Source organism: Rhodamnia argentea, chromosome 10, assembly GCF_020921035.1.
Source record: "Rhodamnia argentea isolate NSW1041297 chromosome 10, ASM2092103v1, whole genome shotgun sequence".
Classification (NCBI taxonomy): Eukaryota; Viridiplantae; Streptophyta; class Magnoliopsida; order Myrtales; family Myrtaceae; genus Rhodamnia; species Rhodamnia argentea.
In genome coordinates, this window is record NC_063159.1 from 12,015,395 (window position 1) to 12,037,194 (window position 21,800).

The 21,800-nt window shown below is 44.6% G+C and overlaps 3 protein-coding genes and 1 long non-coding RNA gene across 5 annotated transcripts; 3 read left to right on the plus strand and 1 right to left on the minus strand.

The window, feature by feature from the left end:
• Positions 1-3,944: 3,944 nt before the first annotated feature.
• On the minus strand, positions 3,945-21,795 carry LOC115753916. 2 transcript variants are annotated; one of them, XR_004016917.2, is made up of 5 exons: positions 21,771-21,795; positions 6,162-7,011; positions 5,077-5,245; positions 4,276-4,783; positions 3,945-4,222 (listed from the first exon to the last, which is right to left on the minus strand). XR_004016917.2 is itself a non-coding variant. In XM_030692773.2 (4 exons), exons 1-4 carry the CDS (start codon positions 21,776-21,778, stop codon positions 4,338-4,340), a joined length of 1,473 nt encoding a protein of 490 aa, XP_030548633.2. In that variant the 5' UTR covers positions 21,779-21,795; the 3' UTR covers positions 3,945-4,337. The 2 variants fall into 2 exon arrangements, 1 of the variants encoding a protein (XP_030548633.2); XM_030692773.2 differs by having other exon boundaries at positions 3,945-4,783.
• Positions 7,022-9,997, plus strand: LOC115753914 (pentatricopeptide repeat-containing protein At2g33760-like). Its single transcript, XM_030692770.1, has 2 exons — positions 7,022-9,377; positions 9,644-9,997. The coding sequence occupies exon 1, from the start codon at positions 7,407-7,409 to the stop codon at positions 9,300-9,302; it is 1,896 nt and encodes a 631-aa protein (XP_030548630.1). The 5' UTR covers positions 7,022-7,406; the 3' UTR covers positions 9,303-9,377; positions 9,644-9,997.
• LOC115753929 (beta-fructofuranosidase, insoluble isoenzyme 2-like) lies at positions 13,257-17,356 on the plus strand. The gene is made up of 8 exons (XM_030692794.2): positions 13,257-13,527; positions 14,602-14,610; positions 14,779-15,229; positions 15,401-15,803; positions 16,003-16,161; positions 16,366-16,610; positions 16,732-16,822; positions 16,973-17,356. Exons 1-8 carry the CDS (start codon positions 13,320-13,322, stop codon positions 17,162-17,164), a joined length of 1,758 nt encoding a protein of 585 aa, XP_030548654.2. The 5' UTR covers positions 13,257-13,319; the 3' UTR covers positions 17,165-17,356.
• LOC125312670 lies at positions 13,636-14,388 on the plus strand. The gene is made up of 2 exons (XR_007196756.1): positions 13,636-14,007; positions 14,039-14,388. It is a non-coding gene; the product is annotated as an uncharacterized LOC125312670 (long non-coding RNA).
• Positions 21,796-21,800: the final 5 nt, after the last annotated feature.

A 21,800-nucleotide genomic window follows, 5' to 3' on the forward strand; every position in this document is an offset into this window, starting at 1 on the left:
CGACAAAGAAGAAAAGTTGCTTTCTTGGTTGTTGAAAAAAGTTGCATGCGGGAGTAAGAAAGTCCAAGTTTGAGACTTTGTTGTCCCTATCTTCACGGTGGAAATCTGCACACTCTTTGGTGGTGGGTTTAATATAAAATGCTCCTCAAGCTTCCTTTAGAGATGACTTTAGAAAAAGAGTCCTAAAGAGAGCCATTCATTGAGTGCTCTGCAAGGGTTTCATTCGTGGGTTTTGTTCGTGGAATTACATCAAGAATTCAAGTGTCGAAGCCGATTAAATCTTGAGGTTAGATTTGTGTTAATTCCTTTGCGAGAATATCGCTAGGAATTGGGGGCTAAACACAGTGTGCGTTCTTGGATGTAATTGGGGTTTGGGAAACACCGAGAGTGTTTGAGTTACTCGAGTGTGGTTCTGTAATCTCCGTGTATCGCTCGTTCTATAGTGGAATTCGTTGCTACTCTTCCCGTGGACGTAGGTCTCTACGACCGAACCACGTACATCCGGTGTCCGATTTATTTTTTCTTGTTCTGTCTATTTATTGTTCGATCGCTTGTTCCGCGCAACAATTGGTATCAGAGCCAGGCTTGTCGAGTTAAAGCGAATCGATGGCGACAGAAGAAGTAAAAGTGAAAATCGACAGATTTGAGGGAAAGGACTTTGGTTTTCGGAAGATGCAGATTGAAGACTATCTATATCGGATGAAGCCGCACTTGCCCTTATCCGGGGAGAAACCAGAGACGATGAAGCAAGCCGATTGGGAATTGCTGGATAGACGAGCGTTGGGTGTTATTCGAGCGACGTTGGCTCGTAACGTCGCGTTTAATATCGTTAAGGAGAAGACCACTGCGGGTTTGATGAAAGCCCCGTCGGATATGTACGAGAAGCCCTCTGCGATCAACAAGGTCTATTTGATGCGACGTCTGTTTAATTTGAAGATGAGCGAAGGTGCGTCGGTTACTAATCATATCAATGAATTCAATGTGATCGTTAGTCAATTGAGTTCAGTTGATATTGACTTTGAAGATGAGGTATGTGCTTTGATTCTATTATCCTCATTGCCCGATAGCTGGAATACTACTATTATCGCTGTTAGTAATTCCTCCGGGTCAACAAGTTTGACGTTTGATGGTATTCGAGATTTGATTTCGAGCGAGGACATTCGTAGAAGAGAATCGCGAATATGTATCTACCGCTTTAGTAGGTGAAAATAGAGGAAGGATCGATACTCGTGGTAGTAGAAGTAGTATGAACTCGAATAGACGCTTGATCGGCCTAGGACCGGTGGTGCTGTCTGTTGGAATTGTGGCAAGAGAGGGCATCTTAGAATGAATTGCTTAAAGCTGAAAAACGAAACGGGTAAGGGAATTAGAGTTGAATCTACGGATGATGTTGCTGTATGTAGCAGAAAAATTCGATGGTGTCGATAGTGTCTTGTCTGTCATCGAGAATTCGTCATTTGACGGATGGATTATGGATTCTGGTTGTTCTTTTCATGCTACACCAAATAGAAACTGGTTTGCTACTTATCGGTGCACAGATAGTAGTAAAGTGCGGTTGGGGAACAACGCTGAATGCGATGTTGTGGGTATTGGTGATGTTAAAATCGGGATGCATGATGGTATTGTGAGGACACCGATCGAAGTAAGACACGTTCCAGAATTGAAAAAGAACTTAATTTCCTTGGGTGCCCTAGATTCATTTGGATGCGGGTATTCTTCACAAGGTGGAGTTATGAAGATTGTTCGAGGTGCCCCGGTGATAATGAAAGGAATCAAGCACGGTGGCCTATATGAACTTCAAGGTGAGACATTGATGTGTTTCGCTCCGGAGACGTCGACATCCGTTCGAGAGTCTAACGACCGCTCGAGGAAGACACGGGTGATTGTGCCGATGCACAAGTTTGATGTTGTTGTCGGGAATACGCGATCGAGAGCTTTGATCGAGACGGAGACCGGTAAGTTGATCAAGCATGGGCGAACCGACAGTAGCATGGAGTTCTGCTCGAAGCTGGTAAATAAATTCTGCATGACAAAGGGCATAGTGAAACACCGCACTAGTGCCAGTAAACCACAACAATTTGCAGAATTGATGAGCAGAACATTACTAGAGATGGCCCGAAAAATGATCTCTAGTGCTGGTATGGCTAGAAGAATTCTAGCGGATGCGCTTAGTATGGTGAGCTACCCGGTGAACGGATCTCCATCGATCGCGATCGGATTTCGGACTCCCGAAGAAGTGTGGTCGGGTAACGTTGCTAATTATTCTACTTTTAGAATGTTTGGCTGCCCGTGTTATTATCGAGTAAGTGATGGTAAGCTCGATGTGAGGGCAAGGTACATATTCCATGGCTATGCACGAGGTGAGCGGGGCTATCGGTTGTGGTGCTCGAATATAAATTCACCTGTTTGCAACTGAAAAGTTACCTTTGACGAGTCTCCAAGACTTCGGGGTAGGAGTGTTTGTGGCAAGATAAATACGGATCTAAACGGTGTTCGGCTTGAGGTGGAGTTGCAACCGTAAACTCCCGAGGTAGCGAGTACTAGCGTGATAATCGACACGGATGGTGCTTGTAGCGAGGTGGAGCCCGTAGAGCCAACGGTTCTGTCAGACTCGGCGATATTGATAAGGTACGTGTTCGATCTCCCGACAGATATGGATGCAACGGTGGTTTTGCTTTATCTGCGATTAAGGAGCTTGTGTCGGAATGTCCTTGTAGAGCAGTTAAAGGTGCATGTTCGGTTGGTATTCTGATGAGGTCCACGATTACGGCGAAGTTCAAGCGCGGCTTGGACTTGGATGATATCTGTGGCGGTTAAGCCCATTGGGGCTGTTAGGAGAGTAGCAGATGATGTTTGGATTATCGGCGAAGCGATTGAGACTTGGCTCAAACGTCGAGCCAAGGTGGAGATTGTTAAAATATATGTCTCGAGTTTTGAGTTCGAACGAAATCCGACGATGTATTGTGTGGATGCTCCAGCACGTGAAAGAAAGGAAAAAAAAGATTGGCACATATATTTGCCGGTGGATATGTGTTCACGTGAAAGGATGAGAAAAGGGAAAAGTGCAATCATTGACTTTGGCCAAATAATGAGGATATTTGGTTCAAAGTGGACTCCTTGAAGACAACGACAAAGAAGAAAAGTTGCTTTCTTGGTTGTTGAAAAAAGTTGCATGCAGGAGTAAGAAAGTCCAAGTTTGAGACTTTGTTGTCCCTATCTTCACGGTGGAAATCTGCACACTCTTTGGTGGTGGGTTTAATATAAAATGCTCCTCAAGCTTCCTTTAGAGATGACTTTAGAAAAAGAGTCCTAAAGAGAGCCATTCATTGAGTGCTCTGCAAGGGTTTCATTCGTGGGTTTTGTTCGTGGAATTACATCAAGAATTCAAGTGTCGAAGCCGATTAAATCTTGAGGTTAGATTTGTGTTAATTCCTTTGCGAGAATATCGCTAGGAATTGGGGGCTAAACACGGTGTGCGTTCTTGGATGTAATTGGGGTTTGGGAAACACCGAGAGTGTTTGAGTTACTCGAGTGTGGTTCCGTAATCTCCGTGTATCGCTCGTTCTATAGTGGAATTCGTTGCTACTCTTCCCGTGGACGTAGGTCTCTACGACCGAACCACGTACATCTGGTGTCCGATTTATTTTTTCTTGTTCTGTCTATTTATTGTTCGATCGCTTGTTCCGCGCAACAGATACAATAAGCTTGAGCTGCGAAAGATGATGGATTCAATTGAATTCATAGGTTCTCTGGTTCAAATTTCCCATTGAGTAGTTCAACTCGTGCTTGTGCTGATGTCTCTGCGAAGCTTTTGACTCAGCGACCACTTGGTTACAGGATCAGTGTTTCATGATCCTGTCGCGAGTTTGCCCAAACTCTGTTTTGCATCAAGAACAGACACCAGAAACTCGGTTTCCAGTGAGTGAATTCTGCCCTAACAGACCTTTTTGGAGATAGAGTTTCGCATCGATTTGCAGTAAAATTGACAGAGCTCCCGGAAGAGCGTCTGCAAGACATTAAAGGAAAAAAGACGATCGATTATGAATTTATTGACAACAAATTGTCCCGCTTGTGTTGGATGAATCGGAACGAAGCTTTTGCGGAAGCGGATTTTGATGGGAGGTAATCGGCAGCCCTTGCAGCTAATGTTCTATGCGCCTCATACAGTCAATGGTAGGAATGTCATGAAGCCCCCTGAAGAGTTTATGGATGAGGGTGTCACGAAATGGAGTACCGGTCTTGCTCGACGGGTTTTTGGTAACGGACCGAGTCTTAATATGATGAAGTCAATTGTTAATCGTCTCTGGGCGCGAGATGGTGCGGTTCATGTTCTTCAATCAATCAGCTTCTGCAAGAATTCTCTTCATATCATCAATCAGCTTCTGCATCTGCTCCCTCGAATGCAGGGGAGAAGGGTACACGCATGCGCAGTCCAGCTCTCCGTCACGTATGGTGTCGAAGATCGCGATGGACGGGCCGACACCGTGGACGGAGGCGCACCCGATGTAGTCTCCCACTCCGATCTCCTCGTACAGCGTGCTCGACTTGTCGACAACGGTGTCCTCGAACACAGAAACGAAGGCTGTTCTGAGGGACGAAGACACGGTGAGGCCCGGGTTATCGATGGCCTTGCACATGAGGAAGTTGAGGTCGGCCATATCGGTGAAATGCTTGTTCCAGCTCTTGGCGTTCGCGAAGGCCGTGTAGGTTCTCTTTGCAAGGTCCCACAGCTTTTCGCTTCCGCATACATCGTGCGTGTTGAGGATTGCCGAGTGATAGAACCCTGAATTGAGTTCGAACAGAGCATCAGCAATTTTTCGGGTCAGAGATGAACAGTGATGACTTACTACACACATAGATGTGGAGAGATTAGCTTGTGCTAATAGCTTCTAATGATGCAGCTTGAGCAGAGCAAAGTCCAGGACTCCATCTTTGCCTAAAGTATAGAAAAGAGAACTAAAGATGCCAATTGGTTGCAGACCATGTAAGACCCAAGTGAGTAGTTTCGCCCACCTTGGACAGACAAAAGGTACTTAAAAAGTTTTCAGCTGAGAAGAACAGACAGATTAGTCTTACCAGGCTGTTGAACAGAAAGAGGTGGGTCGAGATACGGACGGCAGTTGACAAGGGTGACGACAGCATACTTCTCCCATTTGTTATCGGCGGGTTGCTTAGAGGCATGTGCCGCGATCAGGGCGGCCGCCGCCAAAGCGCCACACAGTTCGATCTCTCTCGACTTGCATCCCTGCAGGTGCTTCACAACTTAGTATGTTTGGGCGATGAATCAGACGAAGTCACTCATCAAGCATCACCAGAATCTGCTCTCGGGACATTTATGGACAGCAACACGTTTCCTACTCCAGCAATAGGTTTCAAGAACACACATTTCTAGCATCCAAGACAAACATTTCGGGCAACCTGAGAATCCTAGTACAGAATGCCCACCGATTCTCCTATATGCATTACATACACAACACACATCCTGTAACAAGGATGAGTGGCTATTGATCTCTATCGATAACAGCTTTGTCTACGCTAATAGCTCGAACCTGAACAATGGAACGACGGAGTTTTTCCTTTCCCCGTAATAACTACTCGAAATTCTCTAACCTAATGGTCATGATTCAGCCATTTAACGCGTGTCGAACACCTAAAACAAGCACTCGAAGCATTCTAATCCTTCAAGTTGCTCCGGCCCATATCTGGAGTGAAGAATTGACGAACATACAGACTCCAACCGGATCACGAGAGATCGTATGATCAACTTACGCGTGGCCCGGTCGGTCGGCGATTGTATTGGTCGGAAGGTGATTAGCGACAATGCAGCATTATCCTACACCATACGGTCACTGATACGAATTCCAAACAATCACCGACCACTACTCGTATTCATTTTTTTCCCTTCTTCCAACCGGCGCCACTCCATGATAAGAATTCTCCCGAACACGTTAACAATTTCTTTGTATTAAAGAATTGCTACGAGTGTTTTTTCTTTTTGGTCGGAAAATTGCTACGAGTATTGAGTTTGTCAAATTTAGTGTTTTCTTCCATCCCTGCCTCGATCGACATTACTACTTATATCTCTAGTTTAAGGAAATGAGGTCAATACGACCGCGAAATTAGACGCGAAATTCGAAGTTTTCCGTTCGATCGAAACTCACCGCGACAAGCTTCTGAGTGTCCTCTCTGTTCATCTTCAACCTCACCATCTGAGAACACCTCGGCGGCTCCGCCTCCACGAATTCCAAGTTCGCGAGCCTGAACGAGTTCAGCGAGTACCCCAGCATGTCCATCCCACGCGCCCAGAACGGCTTGTTCGCCTTCCCGCTCGGAATCAGCTCCTCCATCCCCAGATTAGCCTCCTCCTCCTCCTCCCCATTTCGCCCCTCCGCCCCTCCCCCCGTCGCCAGAAGCAGCTCTCGGAGCAGCGCCGCCGCCGTCGCCCGGTCGCACGCGGCCGTGTGGAGCCGGAGGCCCAGAGCCCACCGGTCCTCGCTCAGGTGGTACAGACTCGCGTGGAACACGTCGGCGCCGGAGTCGCGCCATGCGTTCCGGCTCATCTCGTGCTCGAGGATGCGGTGAAACGGCGTCGTCCTAGCGGCGTCCGCACCGTCGCCATCGCCATCGTTCAAGATGCGGGACGTGGCTGAGAGATCGAAGGGTGCGATCTCGAGGTGTGGGGACGAGGGGATGACGAAGGAGAAGGTGTTGGCGACGGGGTCGAAGTGCATCCTGGAGCGCAGGATGGGGTGGATCTTTTGGAGGTTGTGGAGGGCATTTCGGAGAAGGGATAGGTCCGGGGGCTTGGCGAGGAGGAGGGCGAGGACGGTGATGCCGGTGCCGCCGGGGACGGCCCTGCACCAGCTGTACTCGGTGCCGCCCACGGGCCGGGTCGCGGGCTCCGGCAGCGGTTCGTTGGGGCTTTGGTCAGACATCATCGGCGAGAGTAAAAGCAAGAGAATCGGATTCCGGAACAGCAAATGGGACTGAGCTTCGCACTTCCGCCGAAGCAAACACGATTTCTTCGTCTTGAATTAAAACTTGGGGTCACATGTGACATGGTCAGAACGGACGGTGCGGTGGCGTCACAATTCAATCGGTTGCTTCTCTTATGTAGGACTCCTTTGTCCTTTTGTTCACGTAAGTCCAAGAACATCGATTGATGGGTCGAGAGAGTTGCGTACGGGAGTTTTCGGTGGAAAATATCGGAGGAATTACACTTTTACCGCCGTTCAACTGAGCGACGGATGAATTTGATCTCATAGATAAAATGAAATAATAAACCTGCCTCTAAGCTCGCATCTGGCCACAGCAACCGCAGAAAAGAAACAGAGGAGTCTCGTTTTGGCGCCTGAACCAACTTCTAAGCGAAGCTGAATTAGGAAGGCAGACCCGTTTTGCATTTGATGTTTAAACGTAAAGGCCGCTGTTTTCTTCTTGCACCGGACAATGGAAAGCTTCGTTTTCACTCGACTTCATTGGCTCGTTCAGCCCCGGAGACTCTCCCTCACTCTCGTGACCATCGAGCAACGTTGCTGGATCCCTGTACGCGTTTACAGTCTGAAGATGCAAACTTTTTTGCCCCCAAGTTTTGTGTTTTGTCTCTACTGAGCTGTAAGGGCGTTTCCACAATCAGACAAGTTCACACGCTCATCGCCGTCACTGGAATGCTCCATAATCTGTATGTAGTGAATAAGCTCCTTTATATGTATTCTTACCATGGAGCTCTAAAAGATGCGTATGCCCTGTTTGGTGCAATGACAGAGAGAGACCCAGTTTCGTGGAGTGTGATGGTTGGTGGGTTCGCTAAAGTTGGCGACTCTTCCAGGTGTTATGGGACTTTTAGGGAACTCATTCGATCTGGAGCTCAACCTGACAACTACACGATGCCTATGGTGACAAGGGCTTGTAGAGATACTTCAGACTTGCAAATGGGCCGAGTGGTCCAAAGTGTTGCGTGGAAAAATGGGTTGAGTTTGGATCGGTTCGTGTGTGGAGCACTGGTAGAAATGTATGCAAGGTGTGGAGTGATTGAGGACGCGAGGCAGTTGTTCGCTGAAATGCCGGACAAAGACCTCGTGACGTGGACTGTCATGATTGGCGCGCTTGCAGAGTCTGGGGATGCTGACGAATCACTGGACTTATTTGATCGGATGAGACGTGAAGGAATTGTTCCCGATAAAGTTGCTATGGTAAATGTTGTTCATGCCTGTGCCAAGTTCGGTGCTTTGCATAAGGCTAGAGAAGTCCACAACTATATACGCATGAGAAGTATAACTCTCAATGTGGTATTGGAGACTGCTATGATTGATATGTATGCAAAGTGTGGCTGTCTAGGTTCTGCAAGGGAAATTTTTGAGACTATGAAGGAAAAGAATGTTATCTCGTGGAGTGCCATGATCGCGGCTTATGGGTATCATGGGCAAGGAAGGAAAGCTCTTGACTTGTTTCCGATGATGTTAAGTAGTGGGATATTGCCGAACAAGATCACTTTTGTTTCGTTGCTGTATGCATGTAGCCATGCAGGTTTAGTTGAGGATGGTCTTCGAGTTTTCTCTTTGATGCAAAATGATTATGGTGTAGAACCAGATGTGCAGCATTATACGTCAATGGTTGATCTCTTAGGCCGTGCTGGGAGATTTGATGAGGCCCTGAAATTGATGGACCATATGAGAGTGGAGAAGGATCAAGGTTTGTGGGGAGCTCTTCTTGGCGCATGTAGGAAACACAGGAACGTAGACTTGGCAGAAAGAACGGCAAAGTCCCTGCTTGAGTTGAAATCAAATAATCCGGGGCATTATGTTTTGCTCTCAAACATATATGCAAATGCTGGTAGATGGGAAGACATGGCCAATATTAGGGACCTCATGACCAAACGCAGATTGAAAAAGGTTCCCGGTTGGACTTGGATTGAAATGGCCAACAAGGTTTATCGGTTTGCTGTTGGAGATAATAATCATCCACGTTCTGAGGAGATTTACTTGTTCCTGAAGAACTTGTTTGAAAAATTGGAGTTGGCTGGTTATGTCCCTGATACAGATTTTGTACTGCATGACGTTGACGAAGAAGGTAAGGTAGGAATTTTATCAACACACAGTGAGAAACTGGCAATTGCATTTGGGCTTCTCGCAACTCCTGAGGGTACTTGTATCAGAATCTCAAAAAATCTGAGGGTCTGTGGGGACTGTCACACATTTATTAAGTTTGTATCAGCAGTCACTAAGAGGGCAATCGTCGTCCGAGATGCAAACCGGTTTCATCACTTCAAGGAAGGTGCTTGTTCTTGTGGAGATTACTGGTAGCTGTTCTTTTGACTTTCAGGACATTTGTGACCTAGTCTCCTTGGATGCTGATTCATTCCCAGAAAAAAAAGAGAGGTAACAGAAATCAGAGGAAAAGATTCCTTGAAAAGCATTTAAGTTCATTGCTTGCGTAGCATAATAGAAGTGAAGTTGTGAAAATACTGTTTTTTATTTTTTTGGCCAGAAGTGAAAATACTGTTGGTCAGTTCTAGTAAGCATTTAAATTCGTTCTGTAGCATAATTAGAAGCGACGTTGTCAAAGTGCTGTTAGAAATCGATATCTTGTGAGGATTCAGGTACCATGCTAACTGCTAATGTCCTGTTTTTATAATGTATTGCAGAGCCACTGCTTAGGATTCAAATTGCTGGGCAGATGGGTTCTCATGGCACTGACATACAAGTTCTCTAGCTAGGTTGACCTTCATGTTGATATTCCTCACAAGAATTGCTAGAATCTCAATTGGTGAGATTGCTCGCTTGGAAAAGAAGCTTTAGTCAAGCTTAAACAACAACAGCTCGGGGACGTTCAGGTAGCAATTATCATTTTCTGCCCAAAATACATATGAACTTGGTAATAGAGCACCTGTGTTTGAAATATTGTACATTTCCGGGGAATCTATGATAAGTCACTGGTAATCCTTACTTATTCCACTTTGCCATATCCTCTAATAGACAGGATACGCTGCTCCATTGCAGGATCAGATAATTTGTCTATGCTATAGATAAGATCATAGTAAGTGCCCAATATCTGATGCGACTAGCTCTTGTTCAATCAGAAGATCTCAGGACAGTGAAAACTTTGTTATTCCATTTGGCAAGCACCTCTGGAGAGAAAACAGACATTGTCGTTGTCGTCGTCAATTCTTTTTTGTGTTTTATTTAGAGTGTTAAAAGTAAATTTAGCTGATTTGTACCAATGAATAACTAACCAGTGACAAGAATAGAAACACGAGTTGACAGAATCTAGATTTTTTTGGGAAAACCCTCTCGTTTTTCTTCACAATGCCAAGTAGTCCAAAGTCATGAGTGGAGAGCAGAAACTTCTCTTTAGCTTGGTATTTGTCTCTGCATGATACTCGGCCACTCAGCCTTTTGTCGAAGCATAAATGGAATCATGGAAGAAATTTTCAGGTGGCAATACATCCAAGGGACAAAAGAACAGCAGTCTAGTTGAAGCACTCTGAGTGCACTCTTCCTTTATATTCTGTTCTTAAGCTCGTGGATTTAGAATGCTTCAGCAGGTACTCTGTACACGAGAGCGTGCAAGCGTGTCCTCATCATTTCAGGGGAGGCCTTTTCGACCTGCTTGACGTGAACACATCAATGTTGGCCCAGATTCTCCAACATTGTACTGCGATGGATCTGTATGAGCCCTCATCTCAGAGAACTCGAAGAATCCTGCCACAGGAAAGAGTAGCAGAAGCGAGGATTTTTAATGTGAACTCCTGGATTGTATTATGCCTCCCCTAGAAGAAGGAATGGCATTCCGAGTGCTTCTTCGTCGATTTCACAATTGACAGAAGACGAATGTAGAATGCCGGCTACTAGCCGATGCTTTCCGAAGTGCCTCTTTCTTATGATGATGAGGTTACTGCTACTTCTCTCAGACTTCTTTTGGAATTTAAATGCGGGAGTAGCTACTTGTTTGACTCTCTTTAGCCTCTTTTGCTGCAAAATTTGGTGCAGCCTCAAAGGCCAGCAGTTAGATTTCTGCATTATGCTCAGAGAATTTAGGGGTGTAAACGGACTAGGCCGGGATTAGAGATATTTTCAGCCCGGCCTGAAAAATGAAAAAAAGGCCTAGACTGAAACTGTTGCCTCCATTCCGAGTCGGTGAGGACTCAAGCCCAATCTTTTCTCCAATGTTTTGATTTTAATCTTTTCTTCAAAATTATTATTCAAAGTCAATGAAATCTCTAAAGGACGAGTCAAACAATCAACACAAACGTTACTTAGGCTTCGTTTGTCTCACGAAAAGTGGATGATTTCGAGAAAATTTTCTTAAAAAATGATCGCTTGTATTGCTCGAAATAATTAACCGATGAAAGAATATTTCCCTTTTCGGTATCAATTTATATTTAAATGAGAATATATTCATTCATTCATTTTTTTTATTTTTTAAATTATTTATTTTTTGCGAAACAAACGGGGATAAATAACAAATACTCGAGGGCATCCATCGAATCATATAAAGGGTGGTGGGCAAATCCAATTCAAGGCCTTCAGCTTTTTTCGGGGGGGCTCTAGTTATCCACGAGGTCAGTGGCAGACATGAAGAGGTAGTGGATTCCCATCACCACCTGTCTTTGAGTGGTGAGCCTGCGTTTTCTGCTCTGTTCATATGTGGAAGTCCACTGAAGTTTTAGGCAAAAGAAATTGCCTCGTCCCCCCTCATAAACAGTCTGTATCTCACTTTTAAGTAGTGGGCTTTCCAACTTGCCGAACATGTAAAACTCACATGGATACGTCTTGAGTTACTTTTACAAGTACTTCCAATAGACAAGAAAATGGCCAGACATTGCCAGCCGATCTATGTGTCTCGTGCTGGAAAAGTGAGGAACCCGATCAAGTAACAGGTCGAAAATTGAAATCGGGTAGTTCGAATCTTGATGTTAAAGATGCTTTTTTCTAACACGAATCAAGAAATAATCGGCATTTTCGGTGGAAGCAAAGTCCGAAAGGGCATGCCCCAACTCAACTCATCGACTTCAGTGGACCGACGCAAAGGTATAGGACGAAATTGATAAAATTAAACAGTCTATGACTAAATTGACACCTGTACAATAGGTTTAAGACTATTTTGGCAAATTTTCATAGTAATTGGCCGTTCATTTTTGTCTTTTATGACAAATAATTAAGCCTCTATTCTGATTTCACAAAGTTTAATTAAGCAATTAACTAACTATCCAAGCAAATTCTTCACCTACAAGATGGACATTTCTCACTTGGGATTTCAGAAAGTTTAATTGAGCAATTAACTAATAAATTATGGTTTTAATTAGTTCTAACTATGATGGGAGAGAATTTTCCACGTATCCACTACGGAACCGGACTAAATTAGTGAGTTAAGGAGTCAAACCTATGCCCGTGTCATAAGACGGGCGTTGCTTCTGTTAACAAATTTATGTTTTTCACCAAATAGACTAAAAGGAGGAATTGGGAACTCTCTCTCACAATTTGGGGTGCACACAAGATTGACTAAAATTAAGGCCTACCATGTCACGAAATGATTAAATTTAGTCAATGGCTCAACAGAATCACAGTCTTCAATGACGTGAGCGATCCCTAAATTTTTCTTCAATCTCGAACATGGTCCCCGGACCTTTTCTTTAGCTAATCTAGTCCCTGAACTATTAAAAAAATCCGCTAAATGCGGCCATTTCATCAAATGTAAAGACGCATCATCTCTTGCATTTCCCTGATGTGAAATGTCCACAGGAAAATGAACGAACTGAGAAATACTTTCTTAAAAACGATTGTTTATGTTGTTTACAAAAACGAACGAGGAGAAATATTCTCATCACTCCCGAAAGCATTTGCCGAAAATAAGTGATCATTTTAACGTTAAATGTTTTTCAAACGGTTTATTTTTCGCGAGACAGACGGAGCCTAAGTTAACGGAACGGCAACGGGAGCTGAAACCGCCGAATCTTCAACGGAACGACTTGACTACGTTGAGTGGATTATAAAAGTCTAAGGACTAAATTGAATAAAAAAAATCGGGTTCAGGGATCATATTCAAACATTAAAAAAAATAAAAAATAAAGAACTACACACGTAATTGCCCCCTAAAAAAACAAAAAAAAAACCTCCACCTAAGTAAGCGCTACAAATTATCCAAAAGAAACTCCTCCTAAACCTCCACCGGACATTTTCTTTCTCCTCTCTCCCTCCCTCCCTATAAATAAGCCAGCAATCCGTAATTCAAAAATCATCAACCTCATCCACAATAACCTCCTCCCCCCTCTGCTCTCTCTCTCTCTCTCACGCTCTTCCCTTTGAGCCTCTTCTTTCGCCATGGACGTTTCATGGTTTCTTCCGAAACTCTCTGCGCTGGTCTGTTATCTCCTTCTCGTGATCGCCGCTCTCAATTCCGGCGGCGAAAATGGGGCCGTCGAGGCGCGCCACAGGATCTATCCGGAGTATCAGACCCTCCATGCCGTCACGGTGAAGCAGGCCCACCGGACCGGCTACCACTTCCAACCTCCTAAGCACTGGATCAACGGTATGCGACTTCTTACACACGTATCGTATAATGTGGGTCTGGCATGCATGGAACTACGTTGTATTCAACGAAGCCATCCCTTGTAGAGATCTGATCTGGCGACGTTCACAGAAGAATAGAAAGGCTCCCCCTTATCTTCGAGCTTGTAAAAATAGAAAGGTGACTGAGGTGTTTCTCTATATTCCCATCTGCCTTTTTGCCATACTTAGCCAAAAAAAATAAATAATTCGATTTCAGAATGGAGAGGCATCGTGGCCAGAAAGATGACAAGAACTTGCTGGTCAAATGCTTATGATAGTGAGCTGATGAGACCTGGGCCAACTCTTGCCCACGCTCTTGATCTGCACTTTCTAATCAGGAATTATGGTTAGAGACATGACCAAATAGATTGTAATAGATCAAAATTGAGCCGTGGATTAAAGGCCGTTGTCTCTTTAAGGATGATTAGTTATAACCATGTACGTCATTTTCTAAATCATGGTCCGTCCGCCAAGGCGTGCGCCTTCATGAGGACCGCGAGTACAATCAGTCATTGGTGGATGTCTGGATCATCAATCGGTCCGCCCGGGCCATCGCACCATATAACCTTGGTTTCTTTCTTTGTGCTTTTTTCTTTCAATTTTTTTTTTTCTTTTGGGATTGCTGCGATCAATTTCATGGTAGGGCCAAGTTAAGGTTGTTTTTCACGTGTTGTTTCGCAAGCAACAGTCCTGTTTTTCTTTGCACCTAGGGTGACTCCTTCATTGGCATTAGACTCCTTAGACAGTTAAAGGGTTTGATGTTTGCTGATATATTTAGCTACTAAGCTTAAATCCCCGAAATGTTGCATGGAAGAAGTTAAAAAACCAATGTAATATCTATGAAAAATGACCTGAAAATGGGAGTCCTGAATACCCCCATTTTCTGATTTATTTGCCTCATGCTATGATCCACATTCCGAAGTTTTCGATTTGAATTTTCATTCGTGCGGTATTGCCTGCTTCAACTAAATGCTACTTACTTTTTTTCCTTTTTTTTTGTGTTCTCTCCCGCCGTGGTCTACAAATCTCCACCTCTAATGTAATGATCCGGCAGACCCTAATGGTAATTTCCTCGTCCAACTTTTCTTGCACATGTCTCTTTGAGTGGATATTGCCTCCTACATACAAAGTTTATTTCGTAAATTCAATGTGCAAGTTGATGCGTCGTATTTTTATAGGATACAACCATTTCACACTACATTAATCATATTTTAATGGTTGAATTGAGCAGGACCTATGCACTACAATGGATGGTACCATCTGTTCTACCAATACAATCCCAAAGGGGCGGTGTGGGGCAACATAGTGTGGGCCCACTCGGTCTCGAAGGACCTCATCAACTGGCAGGCCCTTCCTCCCGCCATCTCCCCGTCCAAGCCCTTCGACATTAACGGGTGCTGGTCTGGATCCGCCACCGTCCTCCCGGGCAACCGCCCCGTCATCCTCTACACCGGCATCGACACCAAGAACCGCCAGGTCCAAAACTACGCCATCCCCGCTAATGCCTCGGACCCATACCTCCGGGAGTGGACCAAGCCCGACGACAACCCCATTGTCAACCCTGGGTCTGGCGTCAATGCCAGCGCCTTCCGCGACCCGACCACCGCGTGGTTCGAGGACGGGCACTGGAAGATCCTTGTCGGCGGCAGAGTGAAGCGTCGGGGGATGGCATATTTGTACAGGTATGGTGAACAATCAGTGGCGCCACCTATTTACACGAATGAGGATATGTCGGGTGGCGTGTATCGTTTTGATTGTATGCGCTCCCCTCGCGTTCTAGTAGGACCGATAAAGCTGTCGTTGAATCGGATGATGCGGTGGTCATGAAGCTGTTATTGAATTTTCGTATGCAGTAGCAGGGATTTCGTCCACTGGACGCAGGCGAAGCACCCGCTGCACTCGGTGCGGAACACCGGCATGTGGGAGTGCCCCGACTTCTTCCCAGTTTTGAAGAGCGGCGCCAACGGTCTGGACACGTCGGTGCTAGGCCAAGGTGTGAAGCACGTGTTGAAGGTCAGCCTCGATCTGACGCGGTACGAGTATTACACCGTTGGGACTTATCACCCGAACGAGGACAAATACGTGCCTGATAACACCTCGGTCGATGGGTGGAGTGGGCTGAGGTACGATTACGGAAACTTCTATGCTTCCAAGACATTCTTCGACCCAGTCAAGAACCGGAGGATCCTATGGGGTTGGGCCAATGAGTCTGATGCAGTCGAGTCTGATGTCCAAAAGGGATGGGCTGGAATCCAGGTGATTAAAGAGACTTAACTATCTTCTCTTTGGAGCAATCTATTCATTTTGTTGATTATCATTTCTCAAGAACGACATAAACAAATGACATAATATGATTTGTAGTAATAAGCCTCTCACTACAGCTGATTACATGATGTGTGACAACTCACGATTGTTCATAACATGTTCAAGACATGCGTTTGCTGCTTCGACGCAGGCGATTCCAAGGAAGATATGGCTTGACAGCAATGGGAAACAACTGTTGCAATGGCCTGTCGAAGAACTAGAGAAGCTGCGGGGACGAAATGTTCACATGAGCAGTGTCAAGCTAAACAAGAGCGAAAATGTCGAGATTAAGGGAATCACAGCAGCTCAGGTTCACATAATTACTCTATGATCTTTAGTCCCGAGCGCCAAAAATTTGATTGATGATCCTCACCTGACGGGGTCTCGGCGTTTATTTGCATGTTGAATGGTCTGTTTGGGACAATTTTAGGATTTTGCAGATTTCTACATAATAACACATGCTTCAGTGAAGAAAGATCCTTCAAGTTGATACTGTCATTGTGAATGTTCTCGGGCTGATGTGGACGTGGTGTTCTCGTTCTCGAGCCTAGATGGGGCCGAGCAATTCGATTCGAGCCGGGTGAACGCGCAAGACCTCTGCAGTGAGAGGGGCTCGGGAGTTCCGGGCAACGTTGGGCCTTTCGGGCTCTTGACGTTGGTATCCGAGCACCTAGAAGAGTTCACCCCGGTCTTCTTCAGGATCTTCAAAGGCAATGATCAAGAGAAGCACAAAGTCCTCATGTGCTCTGATGCAAGGAGGTCTGTCATAATCAATTTCATTTTGTTTGGTTTTCTCTTGTTCATGACAAACTTCTCGATGAACCAACAGTATGATTACGTCTCTCACTCCTTTTGTTTTATTTTTGAGGGGTAAATGCAGCTCGTCTCTAAAATCGGGACTCTATAAACCATCGTTCGCTGGTTTCGTGGACGTGGATTTGAGTGATGGGAAGATTTCCCTCGGGACCCTGGTAAGTGATATGATCCATCATCAATGCTTAACTCATTTCTTATTCCAATTGGAGGGTTCAATTGCGAAATCGCCTCAATTGGGCGGAATTTAGTGAATGCGCTTCCCTTCGATTGTATACAAAATCGTAATGTTGGATATGAATATCCAGATCGATCATTCTGTGGTGGAGAGCTTTGGAGCCGGAGGCAAGACGTGCATCACATCTAGGGTGTACCCGACGCTTGCGCTGTTTGACAAGGCCCGTCTCTTCGCCTTCAACAATGGGACCGAGACAATCACGATCGAGACTCTCGACGCCTGGAGCATGAGCCGGCCCGTGATGAACCAAGCTCTGATATAGAGCAACAACGCCTGTATGTATCATGCTCTGGGAAAAATTAGGGAAAGGAGGAGGCTTTCTTTGTTTTTGCCCGTGTAAATAATGAGAGCTTGGATCAGTAAAACAATCGCCCTTTGACCGAGAGGCGATAGCCAGCTAGACCTTGTTTGTAATTTGCTTGCACAAATAATTCAATTAAGATGTTTTATTCGCCTCCAAGAACATTTCATTTTTAGTGGGAAGTGGGTTTTGACTTGTAATGGAAGGGTGTCACGAAGTTCAATGGGCGTGGATGGAGGTCACAATTTCTCCGTTATCAAGCTGATCGACGTTGATAATGATAATATTAGACTTTAAAGCCTTCATCATACGATAGCAGGGCCGCGCTTATCTTCATCAATGTGACAATTTTTAACCCGGACAACAATTATAAGATGGTCGCTTGCGATCATAGTTTCACTTCTCGGTTGTCGAACAGCATTTATCTTGTGTTCGAATGCATGGAGCGTGACCTTTCTGGGCTAATATCTGTTCCTCAGATACCGTTCAGCGATGCCCAGGTCAGGTATGCAGGCTCTCTTCTTGTCGACTTCTTTGCGATAGGACACATTAAACAGCCATCGAAAAGATAGAGAAAGGAAAGGAAACGGCCTTTTCTGAGACGAATGCATGTTGCACTGTTGTTGGAGCTTGAGCTCTCCTCCTGCCGGTCAAATGCTACATGAAGCAGCTTTTATCTGAAATAGAGCACTGCCACCTACACGGAGTGTTTGTTCATCTGCAATTTCTGAAGCAACGGAGACATCTCAAGGACGGAGTTTAGTTTTCTATCAGGTCCAATACAAATCAGTGCATCAAATGGATTCGCATGGCCGAGAAGGCGAACGGATGATCCTGCTCTGTTTAGGTCACATACCATTGTCAACCACTGACGTCATCCAACCATCGCCACCGAAAACTTGTTATACCCTTTGAATTTGATTTCAAAGGTCTTGAATGTCTTTCATAGGCTGATTATAGGCTGGTCTGACATCAGTCAAGGAAGAGGATGGATTGATCAACCATTGACCTTTCCTCATCTTTCGCAGATCGACCCGTGCCATTGTTACAGACACAATGGATACACATGCCGCGGGTGCAGACGGAGCCGCTGTGCATGAACTGCGGCAACTTGGAATCGAGCTTCATCAGCTTGATTCTTTTGGATCCCAATCTGAAGTTGAAGCAGTGAAATGAGCGAAGGAGAGTGATACATGAAGTTATGCATTTGACAAAGTGGTTACGGACAATGACAAGGTAGTAATAGTCATCATCGGTGTCGAGGTAGTTACAACGGCCAGTTAGATGCCGACGGAGTGTCGTCCAAATGTTTGTTAGAAAAATAATAAAATTGATTTTGAAGTAGAAGAGTCCAATTTGGTTTTGGACTCATCAGTTATAAAGATAATCCTTATCCACGTTAATAAATAACAACAAGGTTTTTGGTCAAAGTGGGACTTCCATTAGTTGTCCAAGTGGTTGAAGTGAAGACCAAGTCCAAATTGTCCTCTTCATTTGGCAGTGGAAGTGCAGGAGGTGGACTGGCTACAAATAAGTGGGGTCATGATAGTTATTTTTTTTTAGAGAGTATGCCATAGAAGCCCTAGCATATGAGAGAGCTAGAGAATTGTGTGCTTGTACTAAAAGCTTATAGTTAAACTTGTGTTTTTATTTGTGTAAAGCCATAGTAAAGGCATTTTGAATGCTACTCTCATTTTTACATACTCAAATATTCTCTCACATCAAAACCTCCAAATTTCCGCAACCCTTTTGATTCCTACATGGTCGGATAGAAGCCGATTTCCGGTTGGCTATGAATTGTTGATATGGCCATATCGATGGGGGTAGATTCTTCAATATCAGGAGCGGGTGTTTGTAATACACTTAATATTCAATTTGAATGCTCTTAATATGAATGTAACCAAAATTTTCTTTAGGATTTCTCCATGGATTGGGATGTAACCAAGCCTCCCCTCATTGTGAGCATTTATTGTGGCTTGAGGAGACAAAAAAACAAAGCCATTCGTTTTGATTTTTTATTTTCCAGTCGGTCCATATTAGAGGACACATGTTGCATTTTGAGTGGAATTGACAAGACTCACGCACGCGTAGAAGAAGGTGTCAAACATGTGGGCTGGGTCGAATATAATCCAACCTATATCGATTCATTTAACCTATTTTGACTCATTTTCATACGGTATTTAACGACGCATACCCAACCCGAACTGTATTATTTAAACACATATATTTAATCAAATCATGAAATATTTATTTTTAATAATTTATTAAGGAAAATGATATGGCTAAAACACTTTCGTTCAACGGAAATATTTTCAATTTTTCAAAAAAAATTAATTTTTTTATTTTTTTATAAAAATAACTTTTTATTATTACCCGCGTCACACCGCCACCCTACGCAGCCGCCACAGTGCCCGCCGCCACAGCCGCCGCCCCCCTCCAGGCGAATATACGGTAAGATCTTGACTACTCCACAAAGGGCTATCGGCAACAAAGCTTATGGGTGACCAATTACCCCGAAATTGGATAGGAATTGCACAAAAGGAAGGAGAATGCCTGCACTGAAGATGTCAAATGGAGGCATCAACACGAAGCGACGGTTACGTACTTCAAACCGCTTTAGAAGTGGTAACCGCTTATGGATAAGATCAATACCCTACTAATAAGCCTGCAATCTCAAAAAATGTGCAATCGGAATGTAACCATAACTAGAGTGATTCCCACTTAAGAGTGATTGTAATTAGCGTTTGCAATTATAAGAGGTTTTGCTGATGTCGAGAGCATGAGAATCCGCTTTTACAAAACGAACCCCAAATTTCTTGATTGAAAATACTGAGCTGTACCCATTAAGTCGATTTTGCTAAATTCGATACTTTAAAAAACCCTAAACCTTTAAAACCTAAATCCGTCAAAGCCTGCATTGAATACCTTGCAAACATGAAAAGAAAAGGCCAGGATACCATCTAATGTATTAGCTATGTGTCTTTTCATCTTCCACGCACATTTACTTTCCCAATTAGACAATTAATTTCATTTAACGAAAATCAAAGGAGATCATAAACTCCCAACGTATTCGACCGTCTAGCCATGCAAACGCTGCTCCATCCCGCCACATCCTTCCCTCCTCCCTCCTCCTCCGCCGCCGGAGGAACCGCCACAACTACTATGCTTCACACCGCCCTAACCACTGCCACCACCCCGACCCATCTCAGACAAGTCCATGCCCAAATCCTCCGCTGCACCAACCTCAACCAACCCTCCGCCGTGCCCCTCCTTGTCCACCTCCTCCTTTCCTCCCCGAGCCTCGGTTACACCCTCTCCGTCTTCCCCCACGTCCCCGACTCGTCGAAAACCAGAGTCCTGAACAAGTTCCTGCGGGAGCTGTCCCGAGGCGACCGGCCCGGGGATGCCCTCATTGTGTTTGATGAAATGTGGAGGGAGGGCGTTCTTTTGGATAGGTTCAGCTTCCCTCCCCTGCTCAAGGCGGGATCCAAAGTGGTGGGGTTTGTTGAAGGGTCAGAGATTCATGGGTTGGTTGTTTAGTCGGGGTACGGTGGTGATCCTTTTGTGCAGACTGCTTTGGTCCGTACGTATGCTTCGGTTGGGCGGATTATGGATGAGCACTTGCTGTTCGATAAAATGTCGCAGCGAGATGTGGTTTCTTGGAGCATTATGATTGATGGGTATGGTGATTTCCTTGTTGTTTCACGTACAGATACACCTGATACTGTGTCCTTTTGAGTTTATAGCCTGTACTAATATAATCGAGACCTATTTACAAGTGATGCTGGGAAGCTGCAGGTTATGAGCAAAAAAAGGGTAGAAAATGGGTCAAAAATGGGCAAAAGGACATATGGAGTGTCAATATTTGTGTACAACCCTCAATTTGGTGTCAATATTTTTTTGGATCACTTAAGCGCCAAATCGGAAAAAAAAAAATGATCACTTAAGTGCCAATTTCGATCAAACAATACACGTGGCATTTTTTTTATTAATTTTTTAATATTATGTGAAAATTTTTAAAAAAAGTCAATTCACTTGGCGTCCACATGGTAAATTCTTTTAAAAAATTCAGTCCACGTGGAATTATTTTGTAACATTAAATTAAATTTAAAAAATAAGCTAAATAACTATAAAAAAAAAAAAGGAAAATTGCTAGGTTGCAATGGTGAGGGCTCCAAGCCCTCGCCGCTACCACTCACCATCACCCGCAATAGTTGGCCATCACCTACCCTCGCCGATAATGGCAAGTGATAGTGGGCAGCAGCAGTGAGGGCTTCCAAGCCCTCACCGTTGCAACAAAGTATTTTGCTTTTATATATATTGTTTTTAGCTTATGTTTTAGTTTTTTGATTTTTTAAAACTTTTGGCTTTTTTGTTATTGCTGACTTGGATGCTCTTGTGAGGCATCCTGGGTGGGCTCAGTTCAGCTCTTTCAAAGGGCTTTCAGCCCTCAAAGTCCATTGGGAGAATGCTAAAGCATTTGGTTCAGCTTTAAGCTAGCATTTGACTAAATGCCGACCTTGGAAAAAGCTGAAAGCTCAATGCGGGTAGAGACCAGCATTAAGCTTTCAGCATTTGGCCAAATGCTAAGAGCCTT